General features: G+C 41.7%; 1 protein-coding gene across 2 annotated transcripts in view; it reads right to left on the bottom strand.

Annotated features, from left to right (window-relative positions):
• Window positions 1–21,829, bottom strand: part of cfap299 (cilia and flagella associated protein 299) — a 67,637-nt gene that overhangs the window by 39,046 nt on the left and 6,762 nt on the right. For both annotated transcript variants that reach the window (XM_084025843.1, XM_084025842.1), the window contains exon 3: window positions 14,139–14,229. In XM_084025843.1, the coding sequence (XP_083881969.1) occupies window positions 14,139–14,229 (91 nt within the window). The remainder of the gene's footprint in view (window positions 1–14,138; window positions 14,230–21,829) is intronic.

Raw genomic sequence — 21,829 nt, 5'->3', positions numbered from 1 at the left:
ACAGACACACACATATGCACTTCGGATGTGGTGGTGAAGGGAGGGGGGGAGGGGTGGTGGGGTCAAGGCTCTCGTTTTTTCTTCTTCTTCTTTTTCTACATCACAACTTGACCAGCGTGTTATCGGCAGCAGAGATACGTCCAACACCCTGCTCCAAAAAAGTTGGATCAAAGTGGATGACATAAGCCAGCGCAGCCTTCAGAGGAATAAGATAAATGTACAGAGCGGAGTCTTTATCAAAGGCTTGCCTGTTTTAAGATTCTGATTAAAGCTTGCGGAGCTGCACCTCCCGCCCCCGCCCCCCTTTCCCAGTGGAAATAGGTGTTCAAACATGATTCTGTTTTACTTGGCCTGCAGCTCTGCTGAGATGCTCACCCTTTGGGCTTGCCCTGAGACTCCTGCAATCGCTGGCTGTCACACTGCAGCAACAAGGAATTTACAGTGTTTTTCAAACCATGAAATGCACTTCAGTTCAGCCCTGCAAGAGGAAAAGAATAATAGAGACCGTGATGCCGTTTGATCCCTGCTTTCTGTGGCTCTGGGATAACTTAAAAAGGGGGACCTGTGGTTAAAGACAACACTAACATTGTCCAAAGCAATAAGAGAAACGCAACATGTCTGGTAGTGCCAACATGTGTGTCTTTTTCACCCTTTTCCTGCTTTCTGCTGGCTGATATCGGACTATTTTCTGCTCAGACAAGATGAGGAGATTTTTGTTTTGGTTTGTTTTGTCATAGGGGATAAGATAAATGAGGGGGATATCCATATTACAACCAGGCGACTACTGTGATATCAGCTGGGCCAGATGGTGGCTGGAAATACGTAGCTGATAAATAGAGTCGAGGTGGAAGCAGTGTAGGGGCACACAATTGAAAAAGACCAGGAGGGCAGGATGGGAGTTAAATACCAGGCCTCAGCTAAATCCTGGGGAATTCTGGCTGTGGTTTGGAGGTTTATCTACTGTACCAGCCACTTTGGTAAGTAACTAAAGAAAATAGTTAAAGCAGCAGGTGAGTTCTGGCCAGCCACTGTGGTAACTGTGGCCAAATGTTAGTTTGGATTTGTGTGTGTGATTTGGAGCGGGGACAAAAACATGTGCTGTAGTAAGCTCCTGTAATAAACAGCATCGTACTGCCGTTTGTGAGACCAGTGGTTGCTGTACTGGCCCTAAAAGAGAGCATTTCTTTCTGATGACATGTGCGACTTTCTTTAATGCAAATATTCTTTTATTCAGACTAAATACTCATGCTAATGTCGAAGGTCTTCCTCTATTTATTTCAACCAAACCAGCATCCCTGCAGCACTTCCTGTTTGAGGATTCTTCCCAGGAAGGATCCTTCTTGCAGTGTTTAGAACGACATGTAAACAAAATGTAAAAGCATCCCGTGTTATAGACACAGCGTGGTAGAAATAATGGGAGTGGAACGCGGAGAGAAACTGGACCACATTTAAGGAATAAGGCTGCTAGAGCGAGACGCAGACCCAGGACCCCAGACCCGGCCGATAGACGTGTCCTGAAAGGTGCAATGTTTGAGATCTGGCTGATATTTTAGTTTAAGACATTCAAAATCTAAACATTACAACAGAGTGTGAAGAGTCTACAGTGTTGGCGTTGTGTAGACATATTTGTTTTGTGTTCAAGATATGACGTGAGCATGCTAACCAGCTAGCCCCGACCCGACCTGTCTTGTAATAAAAAATGTGTGTCACTGTAGCATCCAGTCTGTCCTCAGTCCAACATGAGAAGATGAAGAAGTAGTCTAAAGTGGTCTAGTCTGAAGGAGTCTTTGAAAAGGGTATTTTTTATTACCAATGACTATACATTTAAATTGGAAAGACCCAGTAGTAAAAATAAAATGCTTTCTATTTCTTTGGAGCAGGCGGTCACATCTTAGACAGACTCCTTTAAGAAAAATCAGGCTGAACCCAGCTGAGACCTGAACCCAGACCTGAGCCTGCCTCTTATCCACTACTGACCATCAGAATACAGGCTAATGCAATACACTGGTAACACCGTATCTCGTTAACACTATACAACTCCTAAAAACACATGACATATGCAAAAAACAACTACCATGGTCACAAGGCAAAGTTGGGATTTCTTGATATAAATAAAACCAATTTGAATAATTAAGAAAACAGGAAAACACAGACAGAACGTCCTGTGTAACATGATACTATTTTAACTTTAATGACCACATTAGATAATGTAATGTGCAATGTTGTTGCCCACAAATGTTGCATGTTCTAGATCAAAAAGTTAAATTCCTAAAATCTTACAATAATTAAGTTTTAAAAATGTGCCTCGATATGAGACTACGTGACCATTAACTGACAAACAGTCACCCTGAAGCATTCAAAATACATCACTTGGCGCTCACTATCTGACAGGAGATAAATAGGTTACATATTGCCTTTCTGACAAATATGGGCGTGCACATTTTCACTCTTGTTTGCCCTCCGACGAAGCTCATTAAAGGAAAATCAACACCTATAATGAAAGAAATCAGCCTTAAACGTCAAATAAACTCTCAACATGATACTTGGTTTTGATTCATCCAACATGAGCCACACACAGTTTGTTTATTCTTCCTCATTTTTACGACATCTTTGAGTAAGGCCCTGTGTAAATAACGTGTGGAGTTAATTATATACCTCTTCATTACACTAATTAAACAAAACTATGTCAGCTGCAATATTTTTTTTATATTGGCATGTTTCTGCCTAATTTTGGTGCCCTCGAGGTTTTAAGTGTCTAATAAAACGTGTTTTATTGCATAAAGTATGACAACAATGACTAAGTTAACATAATAAAAACAGACCCAAAAATGGAGGTCCTTTGTTAAATAGCAGGTAGTTAAAATGTAACCGATTTAAAATCCCTTGTATTTGTTATGAGATTCAAACCATCTGCAGCCCTCCATGGCAAGGACCTCATACACATGTTAATACGCATTACAATGACGTGAAAATATGCTGAGAATTTGGCCTGTCTCGATTTTAGAAGCTTGAAAGTTGAACCATGAGCTCAAATCTTTGGCATTTCGCTGGGATTGAGAGTAGGAAACGGGGAGACACACTGACATTGACCTGATGAGAAACTGTCCATCAATAGCAGCTGGTCTCTCAGGATATGAATCAAAAACACAAAAAGTCCTGGACTTGCTCTCATGGCAGGGAGAGATGAGACTGTTATTGGGCCAAAGACGAGGAGAGACGGCACAGGGGCTGCAGCCCGGACCCCTCTGGAAGACATGTGCACCGTTCTGAGCAGCAGAGATGCCGTCCAGTATTTACTCAGGTGGAATAATACACAGCCAAAGCAGTCCGGTGTGTAGTGATAAAACAAAGAAGATTCTGAAGAATGTGCTCCATATGTTGCTGAGAGCGGATAAGCATTAGCTGAATTCCCAGATTGGGTATCAATGTTTTGACCATAAATGGATTCCTTCATCACTCGTGGGGTTACCTTGTTGAAATGATTAACTAGCGAGCCCGGGTAGAGCTGAAAGAATATACCGTAGCTTCTGCGTAGATTGTATCCATCTTTGGTCACCCAGAGCTCTACGATAGTTCCTCATATTAGAACAGAGACCAGAACAAACTATGTGTATAAGTCTCGTATAAACCTATGTCTAGATGACGTTATTGATGTAGAAGCTACAGTGTTAGCATAGCCTAGCAGCCATCAGTCCGTCAGTAGTTTGCTTTGTCGTCTTGCAGACAGACCTAACAAAGCATTCCGTCAGACTTTTTAAACTAATCGGCTTGGTGAAATTCACCGTGCACCTCTGGGTGATGTTATGAACTCAGACAGGATGCCGTTTGGTTTCCCAGCATTTCCAGTCATTTTCTAAAAGACTTCTATACAATCAGGGAGGAGTCGCCGCCTGATGGCCATCAGTAATAATGAAAGTCAAGGCATTTCAGCCTTGGCTTCACTTACCAGACCCGGAGGTTGTCACCTGGATGTGACACCAAAAATGAGTTGCCGCGTGGTGAAGTGATGCCAGCCGTCAGCTGGATTTTGATTCTTTGAATCGATGAGAGTGAAAATGGATCGTCTCGATGGGGAAAAGTGTTCTTACAATACCAAGGTCTGTTTGAGTTCACTTCTATGTCAACTCGATCACAACCAACTCCTTATTTCCAGTACAAGCATGTGTGGTGAACCAGACCTGCATCATTTGGACCGTTCAGATATAAACATACCTCATTAGGGAGTGGGGATCCCATGATGATTTGTGCTTGCGCCTCCTTTGGAAGTGTTATGTATTTTTCTTGTCTTTAAAACGGTTACAGTAGTTACTAATGGCTTCCAAAATAAATCTCCCACACACTGCACCTGCAGCCTCAAAGACCAGATGAGTCTCAGTCACCTTTGGCTTCCCTCTCTGACGGGAGTCCAGGAAGAAGATGGGTCCAGACACAAACTGGAAAGTCTAATCACTGTTTTGGAGGGAAGTCCAAAGGCACGATAGAAGAAAGATGGGATGCAGGAGAATAAACAAAGGCAGTAATGGATGGCTGCAATACACCTATATTTTAGAATGTGAGGCTGTAAATACATTTGAAGAGTCAATTAATAGCCAGAGGGTGTATTTTAAGATGTTTTTTGTGCACTGACTTTAATCTATTCCTGTTGATTTAAAGGTATTTTAGTGACTATAATTCAGAGTGTAGCAGGTTTACTACACAAAGTGTTGATTTTGAGCCTAAGGAGTCTTAAAAAAACACACCGCCTACACATGGCAGGTGCACATTCCTCCAGGGACAAGCCAGAAACCTTTAGGTAGTATTTAACACTGATGTTCAGTCCTCCCTAACCAATAACCACCACATGCACCCAGTGTCTTCCCATTACGTGGGTCGGGAGTTGCAGTGAAAATATGCAAAGGTTCATGAGTCCATGAAAAGTGAAAAAGAAAGGAATGCAAAAGATAATAAGGCTGTAAATAATGATAAATTGCAGCAATGGACGATTTCAAGCTCACAGTACACGACCGACAGGGAGAAGTCTCTGACCTTGGTACGAAAACAGCCACAAGGCCAAGCTGAACTACAACACTCAAACTGAAATGGCTTCACATCAAACCTCTTTGTGGAGTTGCCTGCAATAACTACAATGGGCTACCACACAAACAAGAAATGACGGTCAGTCAGTCCGAAGTTTATCTGTATAATAGTTGTATATTATAGTAAAATAAATATAAAATACACTGGGAAATCAAAGTTCTTTAAAACATGGGGAGACTCAAGTAACAGGCTGTTCAACTGTTGCTGCAATTGTAGCAACAAGGATGTGAGTTCCTGTGTCTACAGTCTTTGTTGCCTGTGATTTAGGAGATATTAGTACAAGATAAAGCCCAAGAGGCTGCCTTAATACCAACAGAAAATAAAGTAATCCCCTCAATAATCTGCTTCCCAATAAATCTCCAACTGTGTCCGAAATGAGAGCTCTTAAGGACTTCTGTAGAAGAGCAATCATAGTTCATCCAGACCCCCAGATGGCCTCCACTTAATGCAAGACTTCCTTTGATACCAAGTTGACAGCTTAATATGATTCCCCATCTTCCCAGTGTGCGAATCGAGCTGATGGATGTTTTGCTAGTGACGGGCCACATGTGTTCCCAACATATTTGAAAAATCTAACTACGCATTGAGTTAAAAAAAAAAATCCTGAGAGATTAGATTAAGTGTATCCGTTTTCATTTGCTCTGAAAACGGTCCAGGGGCCACATTTTTTTGGGCGATATCTCTGGACAATAGCAGCTGTTCACAGGAGGGAGGAGGGCAGAAGAAATCATTACAGTGGGGCTCGTCCAGGCTTTCAGTGGCAAAACAGTGAGTGGAGTAGTGCCACTTGCATTCTGGGATATGTGATGTTTGATTTCATGCGTACACAAACCTTTCATCCGCCCCAAGACGGCTTCCAAGCGTTCTCACTGGATTTGGCTTTTGTAACTTAAAACACTAATTATGCTTTCATTCAAGAAACGGCCGCATGTCAGAGCTATTGGCAGCAGCTGCATCTCTCCACGGAAACCTTGTTTTAATCAGTCAAATATGTATAATGTGATCAATCTCAGTCTATTATTATCTCTTTATTAAAACCTCGAGGAGACAATTGTATAACGTGGGGGCGGTTTAATCTTTCTTTTCCTCATTCCCCTCAAATCCCCCAGTGGCAGATACGGCACATTGAGAGACGGGGCACAGCTGCCATGTTGGCCGTGTGGACTAACATAACACATAACGCTTCGGCTATCCATTTTCTTTTTATAGACTAAGACACTGGCCATGAAATCCACGTCTTGTAATCAGCCAAAAGTAATACTTCACAGTTAAATGTTATGGTTTTCCTCAAGACCTGCAACTGTGAGAAAGTGCAGCCAACGTATTTGACACTCAGAAGCAAAGTGCTCATATGAATCAAAATAATAATTAGAACAACAGTTCAGAAATTGAAATCTACTGGTTAATTTAAACAAATAAAAAACTTTTTTTTTTCCACCAGTCACACTGGTCTCCTGGTTGAAAGTCCTGTGTTGTTGGACACATCCACTGTGAGACCGGGTCGTTATTTTACGGTGCATCATGTAGGTTCTTCTTCGTCTAGGTGAAAATAAGTCTTGAAAATAAAAGAAGAAAATAGATGCTGATCAGGTGATTCTCAAATATCACAATGTCGCTTCTCTGGACAAAAAGTCCTTTTTTGTCCACTTGATAGATGGTTGCAGACCGTTGGGGCCTTATCCCCACCTCTCTGCAACTCTGTGACACCATTCAAGTCAAGGTCATATGATAGCCCTGCAGGACTCTTTCCTTTCTAAAGGCCGTCCACCTTGGTCCTGCCGCTTTGAAATCAAACTTGCCATTGTTATTTTTACTGCCCATGACAGGGACAAAGGGACCAGGCAGCGGACACACACACACGGCTTGTAATGCAATAGGGCTGGGAATTCCTCTTTAATTTTAATGCTATACTTGATCTCTGGGCTGCATGACTGACCACCTTATTATCTATAGCGACAGGAGCTTATCAATACAGAACTTGCTGGGTCCACAGACCAAAGACAAACACTTCCTTTATGCAGGATGTCCCCTCTGGGCATGAGACACGCAGTGCAGGCCAACCAGCCAAATTCCACAACTGAAAGGGTGGGAGACTGAAAATCGTGTCCAAACAATCAAATTAGTCTCACAAAGTAATACAATTAAACAGAGCTGCACCTTCCACAGAGCTTTCCTGGTGTCTTGATTTAAAATCTGCATTTATATTGAATAAAATTACAAAATTATTGACTATTAGTGAGGTAGAAATCTGATTATGAAACACCATTGCCGTCAACAGTTCCAGGTTTATATGTAAGTTGACTTTAAATGTCTACAGTTGATGTACATTGTCCCTTGGTGAACTATTAATATAATATAATAAGAAATGTTAGCAGCCAGTGGGCAACACAGTCTTGCTTGGCAAAATACAGCTAACAGCTAATTAATGGAGGCTGCATTGAGTTATATTATGATGCGTTCAAGCTCTAGTCAGTAAGTATGAGTATAATTTCACTGTTTCAACCTTTCAGAGATCATGAAGCATTAAATCTTTGTTATCAATTTCTTCTCGCTCGCAAAGTTTGATGGCTTGAATGCGACTCCCATCAGTCTGTTCAAAGTGACTTGTGTGATAGCCGTGCTGCTGGGGAATGAGCTGGGAGCTCGTCCACCCTCCGCAGCGAGGCTCGGTGCCCGCTGCATTGTTGTAATGAAGTCCCCTCTTGTTGCCGAGTGAGTGATGGCTTCACGGATACGATAAGGAACATATTTATTTGCTCCTTAGGGGCAGTGAATGTTTACTTTCAGGGTACATTATGTTCTCTGGTCAACAGCATTTGATGGAGGTGAAACACATTATCATCAATCATCATGTGATATCATTGTAATGCACCATGAGCAACCAACATGTTATTCACTGTTAATGAAAATCTACCATCTCCTGCTATACATCTAATAAACTGTAAGTCATAACATGCGTTAAATTAACAAGGTTTGATTCAAAGGAGACATTTTTCGAATAATTTAAAGAAAAAACATTTTCAACTTTGGTTATATTTTGGTTGTTTTGGTTATGATGCAATGACTTCACTTTGGAGATTTCGGAAACTCAGCTTTCAATTCAAATTGGGCATAACATCTAGGACAACAGTCTATTGCTTTGCAGCGCAACATGATGTGCCGGGCAAAACGTCCAACTTCTCAATGAAATGTAAAAAGTTCAATAGAACCCAAATCTTCCTGTAAAGAATACGATCTCACAGTAGCAGCACCAACTGAGTCCAGTTGGACAAATTCATCTTTTCATAGAATAACTTGATCAAACTAAATTCAAGCATTCTGAAGTCACTGTTAATTACAGCCACCATCATGTTCTGCTTTATCTCGGATAGCTCCAAACAGTTGAAATGAAATTTGGTGGAAGGTTCGGCTGGAGAGACGTAATTCCATTGTGGAAGACGGGGCATTTCTGCTATTTTCCCACAAACTACCGCACTTACTTGAATTTGACACAAGTTTTGATTTATCTAATGTACTTGAGTCCTTGTTGCGTCCATGTGTGTATAAATCGGTTTGTGTCAGGACATTAGGGCTTCATGCGTAACTGCTCTTGGTCGTGCCCATTCATTAGTCCGATGTGTCGCAATTTCGCATTGATGGCATCAGAGCCTCTCAGCAAACAGCTGAAAACAAACAGGCAGCCGAGTGGGTGGTGGCAGCACACCCTCCGTTTCAGATGTGAACCTTCCAACAATGGACACCCTCAGGCATCCTGCGCAGGTGTGACCTGGATTTGATAAAAAACTGAACTTCTTACCCAGTGCAAATAAAGCCAAAGCTGCCCAGGTGCGGCTTTTGTTTGTGTGTGACTTTTGGCAGCCAAGCAGCTTTCGCAACAGGGCCGGGGAAGTCAAAGCACCATGAGGGCAAAGGCACCGAACGCTGATCAGTTCAGCTGATCAGGCAGATAGCAGAGGGCTCCTTCTACAGACCAAACGCTATCAAAGTCAATACTTTCAAATGCAAGAAAGGGTTCACTTCCTGACTCATTTGCCTGAATCCTAAAGAGGGAAACAGGAGGGGGCGGAGGCAGGGTCCGCACACAAAGGGAAGATGAGCTCTGTTCATCAAGAGTCTTGTCTATATCAATCTTCTGAAATGCCATTTGGACCCGAGCGGAGGAGACGTTATAACCAGACAAGTGTATTAAGTGACAGGTGTAATTTCAACCTGACTTGAAAGGTTCAGCATGACATGAAAGGAGGACAAAAGAGTGACCCCCCTCTGATGAATGACATGGAAGATGACAATGAATATGTCATCCATTTCAAGGAGAGCCAATAACTCAGCTTTAAGTATTTTCTTTTCCTCGTCGTTGATGCGCCTGAAACGGATGCTTTTCAGAGTCCCAACAGTCCTTCAGCACAGTGATGGAACTCTTTGTGATGAATGAAGTGGGCGGCGTCAGCAAACACTGGTCGAGTTTACGAGAGGCAGTAAAAATTTAAAGTCAAATAAAACAAATTAGGCAATTTGTCTTTGATTTAGATTTTGAACAAGTTTAAACAAGAAACACTTATCACACAACTCAACGTGAAACCGGCTGAAGTTCTACAGTAAAGGTCCTGCAGGTTCATTTGTTAATAGAAAGAACAAGGTAATATGAAATTATTTAGTTATTAAGAAAAAATATATAGGGAGTAGGCTGCTTTACTTATTCAAACAAAGTAAATCAAGCTTCAATTCTGCAAAGAAAAGAGTGCTTTTTGACCACTAGGTGGAACCATGATACTTGGCAAGTATTAAAATTCACGTAAATGTAGCTTCTAACTGATAAAAACTGATTATCCAGGATAGACAAAAGGAAGGATCTCCACTGTGTGAGATAACAAGAAATAGAATATGAAATGTAACAGGTCCCTGCAGGATGTAAATATAATAAGCAAAAAATAAATAAAAAGTAGAAACATGCTCTCTTCACTTGTTCCAAAATATATTAAGCAAACACTTGTGGACAAATTTGCTTCGTCTCAAGAACAAGAATATGTGCAAAATTGAAAAAATAACATGTTAAACATGTTAGATAAGCAAAATCATTATAATATGAAACATAAATAAATTATTTTTTTGGGGGTTAATTTTAGAATGCATGTATTTATTATGGTGAATCAGGTTAATTAATCAAAAAGTACAATACTGCTGCAGCACTACTTTTTAGATAAAACATTTTGACACTCACGCAGGAGAATAAAAAAAAGGAAATCAAAAAGTCTTGTGATAATATGATATCGTGGGGTCTCTGGTGACTCCCACCCCTACAAAATACACATTCTGGTGTTTATTTCACTACTTTGTCCATTTGTGTCGGTAGATTTCTCTTAAATTCACCAAAAGTTACCATTAGATCATGCCTCATTTGAATATTTAAAACATATCTTTAAAAGCCATTTTCTCTAAATGAGTTTTTACTTTTGAAGCTGGCTTTATCCAATGTTCAAATTTTAGAAAATAATGCATATTCTGCATATCCCAAAACAAAATTGTGTTACTATACTATTATATAATTGTCATATAATTGTAAGTAATCAACTGGGAAAATTTCAGAGCAATATATACAAGTTATCTTATTTATTTATTTTTAAAAACCTATTCACCTGGGGTTTCTCCCCTTAAAATAACAATAATGTGCAAACATAAAAAATAATGGGGGGAAAAAAAGTGAAAAACATGTGTAGGACAAGGACTGCTTTGCATTAGAGTGCAGTAAAAAGCCGTGGATATGAGGACCTGGAATGTGTTAGCGGGACTGATCCTCAGGTCTGAGGGCCTGGCTGATAGCCGCTAGTCGTGTGTTTGATGAGAAAGCCCACAATGAACGGCGTGAAAGATACCTTGCGACGCTGGGTGGTCTTATTATTGAACCCCGCGGAAGATTAAGGTGGGTAATTTGACACTTTCATAATGAGGTGCAACAGAGAGCAGAGGGAAAACATCTAAACCGCGTCCGACTCCTTCGATTGTTTGGCAGATGTTAATATGAAAATACAGCAGGTGTAACATATGTATGGAAACCACACGGATACCGGCACATCACAATATTAATACGCACGTATGGTAGAAAATGAATGTAAAGTATGTAGATACAACACGTGGTTTACTGTATGTCTGGATTACATCTGTGTAATGTAAATACACCGGTGAAGTCAAGATTACCTGTTGCTTGAACAGTTTCAAAGAGGAGGGGCATTAAGCACACAAATGTGGGTTCAATTTTAAACAGTGGGGCTCGGAGGAAAATAAACACTTTCCTGATCCAATTTTTCAGCAAAGGAAGCTCTTAAGAGATGAAAAATAAGGTGGGAAAACATCATGTCAGCGAAACAATGTCGGGAACGCACGACACGATATTATCCTTGTTTTTAGTCTGGTTCTCTTTTCTACATACAGTAAGAGATACTTTAAATCACTTAATTTCTCAGCGGAGGTTTCTTCGAGAGGACAAAAAAAAAAAGGAAAGAAGCCGCATCTCTGGAAGGGTTTGAGTTATGGAGGGCTGAAAGGAAGAGAGGGAGGCTTTCGCATGGTACTGTTTACACAGTGCACATCCAGCGGGAAGACTTCTGGTGTTACTGCCTCAACTCTGCTCCGTGCGCTCCACGTGAGCTCGTAATTGCAAAGCCCACAGGGGCAGGTACACGGAGGTCAAACAAAACTCCAGCATGTGAAGTGAATCATTTGGAGTCTATCATCGCGAACACTCCATGCAGAACGATGCTGAAGACAGTCGCCCCGAATGATGCACGTCCCATTCATCACATGCTGTTAGCAGAGTGTTAGAAGTACTAGTTTGTAGTCAAAGCAGTGGGTTAAAATCCGTCCCTGGATTGCGCTTCCCGGATGCAGTGAACATTGCATAATTCCTTCTGAAGTATTGCTGCCGATTCTGCGCCATTTTTTCGAACAAAAATAGCAGCAACTTACTCCCCGAGCAAACGGAGGCATTTTCTGACTGTTTTCTGGCAGCGTGGACTTTCATCCCGACCACTTTGCGCTCTGTTGCAAGCTGCCCCAGAGTGTGCTGGAGGTCACGGTCTGATGGAGCCGACCACACTCGCTCTGCTCGTCAGCTGCACCTGGAGATCCTGTCCACGGAGATCACGAGCAGGATCTGTGACGAGGCCTCTGCAGAGCTGCGATTGCTCAGTTGTGGAGAATGTGGCCACGGCCCCCACTGCAGGTAAACGAGGACCAGACAGCGTTACCTCTCTGATCTCTGGCAGAGAGAGGGGCAAGGGGATCCTCGCCTCTCAGCACTCCGGCGGGCATTGCACTTAGCACCGCTCACGTTTGGCAGCACACAGTTGTTGGACGTGAGCCCAACTATTTCTAGTTGGTGCTGCTCTACCAGCAGCACCAACTTAGGACTTGCTTCCAACACATTCTCACTCCCAACTCGTCTAATCCCGAGGCTCGGACGGTGGCTCTAGACCTCAAATGATGCAGACGTGTCAACACTCTTTACATGCATAGTGTCTTTACAAAATAAACTTCGGTCTCCACAGGAAGTTAGAAGAAGAAGGCAAAAAAAACGTAGTTAAAAAGGTTAGTAAAAGAGCATGGATGATGTTTACTTGACTGACTAACAACTCACGAGAGAACTCATGAGACTAGCAAGTGCCTAACAACTCACCTGACTAGTGATTGGGTGACTAAACATACAAAGAACTCACATGACTAGTAAGTGCTGAACAACTCATACCAATAAATTGCATTTCGAGACTGTTTTACTACCTGCCATGAGATTGTGCTGGACCCTTACACCTCTTGCTCTTGATACCAGTACCGGGTCCAATACTGTGCTCATGTACGCTCCTACTCTGAAAACCACACCGATACCATGAAGGCGACCATGTTAACCTCTCATCGATTGAACCTAACGAGCCGCCCAACTGCAACAATAACCAGATGCACAAGCCAGCTGCAGTAGGTGTGCGAAACAGACGGCGAGTAATTCATTTAGCTGTGAAGTTGTCAGCTGTTGTCTGCCTGCTGTAATCGGTCAGGGTTTTTCCACCAATGTACTGCAAGCCCAGCGTAACATCAGCGAGCGTCCGGTCGAGACAGCCAGAGAGCATGTGTGTGACAGTGAGCATGAAGTCAGCAGTAACTTTATAGCCGTGAATGGGAATGCTAAGTTCCTGTGTCTTGCTTGTCAGCCAGCTGATAATTAAAGTGGGTTAGCACTAAAGTTAGCGACACCTGGCTGCTACGGCTCAGGTGCACTTAAGGTGGGCTGACCTCTTCAGGTCAGCTGTTCTCCAGCCTCTCCTCGGACACTTACTAATCTTTTTTATTTTAACTGTGTAACTGACAGCACAGTTAAATGGTTCATTATTAACCTCCCTGATGCAAATTCTACTCTGTTTGCATCAGGAAAACACAATTGAATGTTAAAATGTGACTGTTGAACTATTAACTTGGTCTGAAAAAAAATGGTATAGGTGCATCACTAGTTACAAATATAAATGCTTAGATATCATCCAAAGTGTGAACGCAGATGTGTTTGCATGTCTGCTGCCCTTTGAAAGCCGTGGATACAGTCTGCATGGACCTTCACAGATATGGACGGATGATGACATTTATATCACACTTTAGGCCATAAAATAGATTAGCTACATGGTTTATACTAACCCAGAATGAAAAGAGAATATGTGTTCATACAAGTTAATCAGCCAGTCTAAGAATCACAACCACAACCACAAACAATGACATTTCAAAGCCTTCATACTAATTTGTTTTGAGACCCGATTTAGAAAGGAAAGATTTTGGTGGCTGTGTCTGGAGGCTCACCTACAACAAGGTAGCTGGAGTTTGGTGGATGAGGTTTTATGGATGGGAGAGGGGCGGGCAGCTGGCTCTCAGGGTATTTGGAGAGGGACAGGAGGGGGGCAGGGCTGGGGGATGGGGGCATTTCCACTCAACTTGACACAGTATGGATTTTGTTCCCATCCTAATGGAATTGCAGAAATATTTGAGGGGAATCCCATTACGTAGCAATTGGAGTGCTGTAATAATGTACTCACAGTCATTTTCCCACTGCGGTTGGCCTCCTCTCGCTCTGCCAGGGCTTTCGGGAAGTTATCTTTGAGTTCTTTTCCTGCACTTGCCAGTGTCCTGGAAAAGACAACACTCAAACGGTTTGAAATGTTTCTCTTAACCTGAAAAAGTCACATGCAGCCCTAAAGGTTCTTTATGGAAGCTTTCCACCCTTTAACATGTTGTAGCTTCAGGGTTCCAGTCACATTTTGTAGATGAGAGAGATTTCCTTCACATGACTTGATTATTTGCAGGCAAAATACACGACATACTGGAACTTAATTTAAATGTACGATTAATATCACATTTAGAAAATGTCAAGCAATGTGCTACTATGCAAGAAGTGGCAGAAAGTGACATGCAACCAAAGCTGCCAAGCCCCCAGGACGCTCACAAATACTCCAAATACCATTTCTGAACACAAATTATGATAAATATTGCTGTAAAGTCAATGTTTTCACTGGGAAAGAAATCTGGCAAGTCCAAAGATCATGGAGAATGTCCCAGTGTCACATCTGCCTCCCCTTATTTCAGTACGCAGAGCAATATTGATGATATCTGAGTTTAATGACTTTATACGATACTGTGGCAGCTTTTTACACTAAGGCTGGCCTGTCTCCATGGAAACGTGGTCTTGGCGCACGCTAATGCATGCACACCTGAAACAACATTGGCACTAATATTTGAACAGTTAACGCTGCAGTGCGAGCAACAGAAAGCTGGCTTGCATCCAGAATTGACTGCAAAACATTCATCAGATCCACACTGTTAACATCTGAGAGGCAGTAAACAGGTCATTGGGAGCCGCTCAGTTGTGGTTCAGTTGAGGAAGACCATTCGTTAAATCAAAGCTATAGCACAACGGGGGGGGGGATGAAAGGAAATTGTTTCTACTTACTTCAGCTATCTGAAACCATAATCTGCATTGCATATTTTTTTATTTTAACATTCATTTTTTTTCCATGTGTGTGCTGTGAATTTATGCTTCAAGCTTTCAAGCAATTCAACCACGAATCAGAGCTGACCTTTGTGAACAATGACGTCATTTTCAGCTCATTTAAAATCACCACGATTCATCTTTCTATTCAGTTAGTTTCATTGGAAACTCCACAATAACAAACTTCAATTTATAAAAGCAAGTTTACAAAAACGAAAAGTGCAATGAGGTATGAAAGTCAGAATCGTAATCGTGTAGGAGGGTGCAAGCCAACTTAACGAAAAACAACTGACAGCTTGGTGCAGAGGGGCTGATGACACACTGGTGTTTGAGCAGGTGGCATTAGATAAACTGGAAACACTGGCCAGGTGTTCCCAGTAAGGTCGATGACCCCTCACCCAGCTGAGGACCTACAGAAACCACAAACACACACAAACAGAGTCCCGAGGCAGCAGGACCAATGCAGCAGGCCTCTGAGGCCGTCACAACCGTACACTCATTCAAATAAAACAAAAAATATCTATTTTACTTAACAAATACAATTTACAGGAAATTTGCACAGCTGCACAAGAACCTAAAAGTCTAAAATTTGCTAAGTTGAGATCTGAATCAGGATTTTCTTCTTTTTTTTTTAAGTCAAATTTCGATACTTTCTGCTACACACATTTGTACACTAAAAACGTGTTGAAGTTGAAGACTGAGCCCTTCACAGAAGTTGTGACAGGAAGCAATAATCCCACTTCTCTGAAAAACACCTGTTGATTTGAACCAGCCGTAAATCTGCATCTTTCATGCTGAATATTCAAAAACTACTGAATCCAGTTCACCATCCAAAGAAAGTTCACTCTACATTAATGGCTCCTCAAATCCACTTTCCATACCCAAAGCACTTTAAAAAAGCCTCAGGAGCCACAACAAGCACGGCAAAAACGCCAAAGCCAATGTCTGCTCTTAGCCGTGCTCAACATTACAGTAAAAGAGAACTGGATCTGAATGTTTAAATTGACTAGAATTTGGAAACGGATTGTAATTTATACTAGTCGTTTGGCCCGTGCCCCATAATGAAAGTCTTAGAGGAATCACACAGTGGTAAAAGTGCACGGACAGCACATATTTGGAGGCTGGAACCTCACTCCATCTTCTGAGTGAGTGAAGGATTGCTGCTGGGTCATGGGGGCCGAGGCCCCAAAGTAAACACAGGTGTTGAGGAGGCAAATGACTGGGGTTACCCCATCCAGTAGCTAAAGCAACACACGCAGTCACGGAGAGTGAATAATACTTCGGCAAAACACACGGACCGCTCCAAGTTTTGAGTTTCCCCCGTCAATTAACAAATTTCTTATCAAGCCTCATTTAGGAGGGATAACAAGGATCTCGCTATTAAATGATGGTTATTAGCGGCTAATGACTAGGCATTAAGCTAGCTATGCTATCCCGCCGTGTGTTTTGAGTGTCTTGTTTTGGGATTGTGGTCGAGGCAGGTGGGCCCTGGAATTAGAGGGAGGAAGCGATGTGAACAGTCGACATCTGGGTTACTGAGAAAAGCACTTCCTTCTAAGAAAACCTGCTTTACAGATATGAGATTACATTAACAACGTATATGTGTGGGGGGGAAACACACACAAGACAACAGGGACCTAAATTTAGAAGCTCTGTGAGTGTCAGCATGTCTTCTATTACTTAAAGGGACAGCGTGTTGGATTTGGTGGCATCTATCGTCGTGGCATCTATCGTCGTGGCTGCAGGCTGCGACCAGCTGAATAAAATTATTTCACACGTAATATGCAATGAAAATGTCACACGATTCAAAGTCAATCAATGTGCATCTCGGATGTCAGGAAACACCTGTTTGCTGTGTTATGAGTCAGAGTTTATGTAATGCTTTGTCCACCTCTGTTGGGGGTGAACAGCTGTTACTATCTACACTATCCTGCAAGCGTGTTTACACACGTATAAACAGATTCACGGGAAATGTACTCGGCCATAATAACCCAGAGGCCATCTTCCTGGATCACAAGCTGATGTTTTAAACTATTTATCCTCAGAAATATCTATCCAACCCTATCAGACACGAGCTGGAGCTCACTTCTTATTTCTAATATCTTTAAGCCTCAATTTCTATTGTGCAGATTTAGGTGTAAACATGAGTCAGTCTAATTGCAGCCACTGAAAAGTGTCATTTATTCTGGGAGCCACTCTTTTTCTTGAAATTGTGAAATGAGACCTTAAAGAATCAGAACCTGTCAATTCAATAAGCCACCTGTTAAAAAAGAGAATCTTCTCTGATATTAAGGTTAGAGTCTAGTTAGTGCTTCTTTAGTGAACAGAACATTGTTTCACCACAAATAACTTTGCATTTGAGTTGTGCTCAACTTTTAAATGCATTTTTGGATTTTTTTATGTATATATATATATATATTGTTACATATAAATATGCAAACATGATCAGGGATGTGATCTTGAATGGTTAAACAGCATTTTCCCATTTCAGCTCGGCTCATATGAGCTTTGAAGTTGGGTTTTGATTAGGGATGCTCCGATCGATCGGCCGCAGATCATTGTCGGCCGATATGGACCCTGAACAGGTTGATCGGTGGGCCCTCAAAGTGCAGATCAGAAAAGCCGATCACATATTTATATATATATATATATTTTTTTTTTACCTGTTTTTCTGCGCCTGATGTAAATTATATGAGACCATTTTGTTTTCTGCATGTGACGTAGATTACCTGCGACTGTTTTGCCGCTCTGTTTTATGAGGATGGCAGCATGAGTTCTCCGGTCTGGAACTTTTTCACAGTTTCCGAAAAAGATGTAAAACTCGCTGTTTGCAAGACATGCAACGAAATTTGAGAACGCGCCACACAACAGAATACGCCGAGTACGAGAAACAAGCCCGGGTAAAACATATCCCAAAGACACCCGTCACTCAGCTCAGCTCGCTATTGCTCTTAACAGGGAATGTAATGTTTACACAAATAAAAATTTGATTGTGGTACATAAAGATCTTGATTGTATTTATTATTTATTTTAGTACAAATGGTTTTACCACTTTAAGTGGTGCACAAGGCTAGATTGTATACAGGACATTGAGAATTATTATTATGATTATTCTCCCATCCATTCTGTGATCAGTGATCGGATCGGCTCCCAAAAATGCTGGAGCATCCCTAGTTTTGATAACTAATCTGACCAAGGTTGTTGGTATTTCATGTAGAAGTGGTATGTTCACGTCATGGTTTTGATTCCTCCTAATTTATGGCATCATCACATGATGCTTTTTGTGGTGAATGGACGTAACATTTACATTTGCCGTAGCTTGTTTCCCCAACGTAAACTCTGGGTCTGTGCTAATTTGACAAAGTTGGCCCGTGTGACCGTTGTTCTGCTCGCACTCTGATGCTTTTATAAGTGATTGCTGTTCACGTTTCCTCCTGCATATATTCACATCTGTCACCTTTTGAATTTGTGTTAACTAATTTAAGTGTCATTGACCTACAAACATGATTAATCTTTTTGCTGGAGGAACTACACTTATTACAGGGAATTGAAAGGAAATTCAATATACTGTAGCACGTTGCCCCAAGCCCCGCGTTTTGAGCAATTACATAACTCTTGCCAAACAAATTTGATACGTATCGAGTTGTATCCTCTTTCACACGCGCAAAAATTTGCAACAGCAAATAGGTTCCAGCATAATTAATGTATCATCAAACCGTCCTTTGAGGAGCGGAGCATTCCTTCTTAATTCATAGCCGTCGTTTTGCAAATAAATACTCAGCAAGTGGACAAATGGTGTTTTCTGAGAGATTTTCATTTTGTGACGCGTAACAGATGTTGTGCTTTGAAATAATTTCTTCTTTTATTCTGGAGACAGATTGAAGCTTTCATTAGCCTGCAGCCTTTCAACGGCATGGCAGATGGGAACTTTCAATAATACGGTGATTTCTTGAGAAACAACACATACTGTACCAGAATATTTTTCCTCAGAGTGCTTGGGAAAAAGAATCTTATGGAAAATATTATTTTGGGCTGGTGGACGTCAAGGGAAATTCCACACAGCATGACAATTTACTTTATTTTGGGCTTTTTCTAAAATCCTCTGTCACCTCTGATTACAATGAGCCAAATGTATCAGTTACACATGTGCTACGCATGATATTCTACCTGAGCTTTCTTTGTGTATTGTGGCCACCTTGGCTTTCTGGGGTTGGAAGGTTGCACGTCGCCTGCCGGAGCAGTGCATGTTTTTGAATGGATCAAAGGGATCCTTGTCATCTTTTTTCATACCCAGCTCTTATTGAGGCAAAATTAGACGCATATCGTTTGGGGAACATGCAGTGATGGACACTGTGGTCCAAACGGAGAGGGAAAGATTGTTTGAAGTGAAACATGATGTGAAGATTTGGAGAGCGCTAAAGGAAAAGAACTTCTACTCCGAGTTCTAAAAGAAGAGACCCGGCTCTCATCTCTGAACGACTGTCTGTCCTGCACATGTTGCTTGTGTTGTTTCTTCCCCATCAGTTTATTAGCTCGGATCGTAATGCAAATCAACACATATGAAAACATTTAAAAAGTATTTCTCAACTCATTTCAACTGCTGATTAGAAAGGAATTTCTGATTATATACTGCTGGGAGTTGAAACTCAACTTTGTTGTCCTAATCTATGGATGCAATTAAAACAAGGTGACAATAATTCAACTATAAAGCAGTGCTCGAAAGTCAGGGTTGCCAGGTTGCCATTAGCAACCAAATTTAAAACGAGGGAAACAGAAGCAAAACGTGCAACACAGAATAAAGTCATTTTTAATGAAAAAAAGGCTGATGCCTGGTTGCCAGCCTGATAGTCACTTTTAATATTCAGTTTTCAGATCGGATAAGAGACCTCGTCTTCCAGATCTGGCATTATAGAGAACCTTACAGACCACTTGATCATACACATCCTCCATTCATAACCCAAAGGAGAAGATGACAGTAGCCTGATGGGAAGAGCTATGTGATGTAGAAACCACTTCCTCCCTTTCATTGGGGTGCTAAGCTATAGTGGGTCAAAGGCGGTTTCTATCATATATGATAAAAGACCGCAGAGTGCGATGATGTGAGAGGGGAAAGTGAAAACATTCTCAGTTCAATTTTATATATATGAAACCATATACTATGCTATATAAGGAAACTTAATTTTAGGCCTCAACATTCACTGTAAAGCTGTCACTCAATAGATAGTGAATATAGCGATGACCTGAGCTGATGCTAAGGAAAAGAAAAGTTTGAATTCTGCTGCTGTCTATGGAATTTAAACTCACAGTACTTGGAAATCATTCTCTCCAATTATATGTTATGTTCTCTTTTGTAAGTGTTCCCAATTTGTAACCAGTTCATGGTATCCAATACTAGCTGGCTTAAAAAAAATCTGTGTTTTCCTTGAACAATCAGTTTGGACAAAGCGCTTGGGTTCGCAGATTAAAGGATTAAAAAATAAAGTTGGGCGTTGATCCCATTTTCACCTGGTGTTACCATGCGATACATGTGGATAACTTTTTTGTGGGTGCATTACATCTCGCCAGTGAGTGTGAGGAGAAGTCTCATGAATCAAGTCATTAATATGAAATATGGAATGACTTCCAAAATGTGGAAACATCCAGGTCAAACGACAGCTTGTTATTTATTATCTGCTGCACCAGCTGGTCCTAAACTGGTGTGTGTGTGTGTTGATCTATGTGCTGCCTGGTGGGATGTGGTGGCGAGTTAAGCCTGGCAGGATGTGTGTCTCTGGACAGAGCTCGCAAAAGTTACACAACCGTCCAAAATCACAAAGAGCAAGGGAGGCAATTGGCTTGACAGCACATGTAATAGAGACTGCAAAACCTCGTCGCCCAAGGGCCCTCGCCAGAGTAGCAGTCGCGGAGAGTGGCGGGGGTTTGGCTCGCTAAAAATGAGCCTGGGATCGGTTTTGTGAGGCTTCTCATGTCAGTCACATCCACAATCTTATTTTCGCTGAGCATCTGGAGGTTGGATCCGCAGTGAAATGTATTCACTGTGCGTGTTCGTGGCACTGGTTTTACTTGGCACAGCGAGTGATAGCTCACTTTTAATATAGAGCAGAGAGTTAGGGAGCGCAGAATTCTTGAGGTGGACTGTAAAAACGCGGCAGCACAATGGACAATGAGCATGGCTGTGGTTTGGACTGTGGGGAGATCGCGGGGAGCCTGATGGAAACCTCGCCGGGCCACCGTGAGCACGCGAGGTCAGGACATATGCTGACACGGACTTCTGGGTCCGAGCCAGAGCCGGTGCTGAGAGGAAACGGAGGCCTCGCGTCGGTCCAGCAGGGCTCCTCTTCTTTGTCTCAGACTTTACATCAAATGTTACTCACACCTGAGATAAAACACGGCGCTATCAAGATTCCCAAAATGGGAACGTCTTTTGTCTACATGGAACAGAATGACATTTCCAACATCTGGCAGGTTGAAAGAAAGAAGAACGGGACATTTCAATTCTGCTAAAAACAAAGTCCCGTAATCCTGAACTTCTCCCATAAAATCCACTTGTCAGATTATTTTAGGCCCTTCGGTTCAATTTCAAACATAAATTACCAAATAATTCAAAACACTTTATATTAAAAGGTCCTAGTAAATATTTGTTAATCGATATTAGCCATTATGTGTTATAAACGTATGGTTTAATAATAACATTACAAACAAGTTTGACACTAGTTTTTTACCCATTTTTTCATGGTTCAA

The sequence above is a fragment of the Eutrigla gurnardus genome (genome assembly GCF_963514095.1).
Source record: "Eutrigla gurnardus genome assembly, chromosome: 13".
Lineage (NCBI taxonomy): Eukaryota > Metazoa > Chordata > Actinopteri > Perciformes > Triglidae > Eutrigla > Eutrigla gurnardus.
Note: the sequence above shows the minus strand (reverse complement) of the source record. Positions and strands in the feature narration are given on the sequence as shown.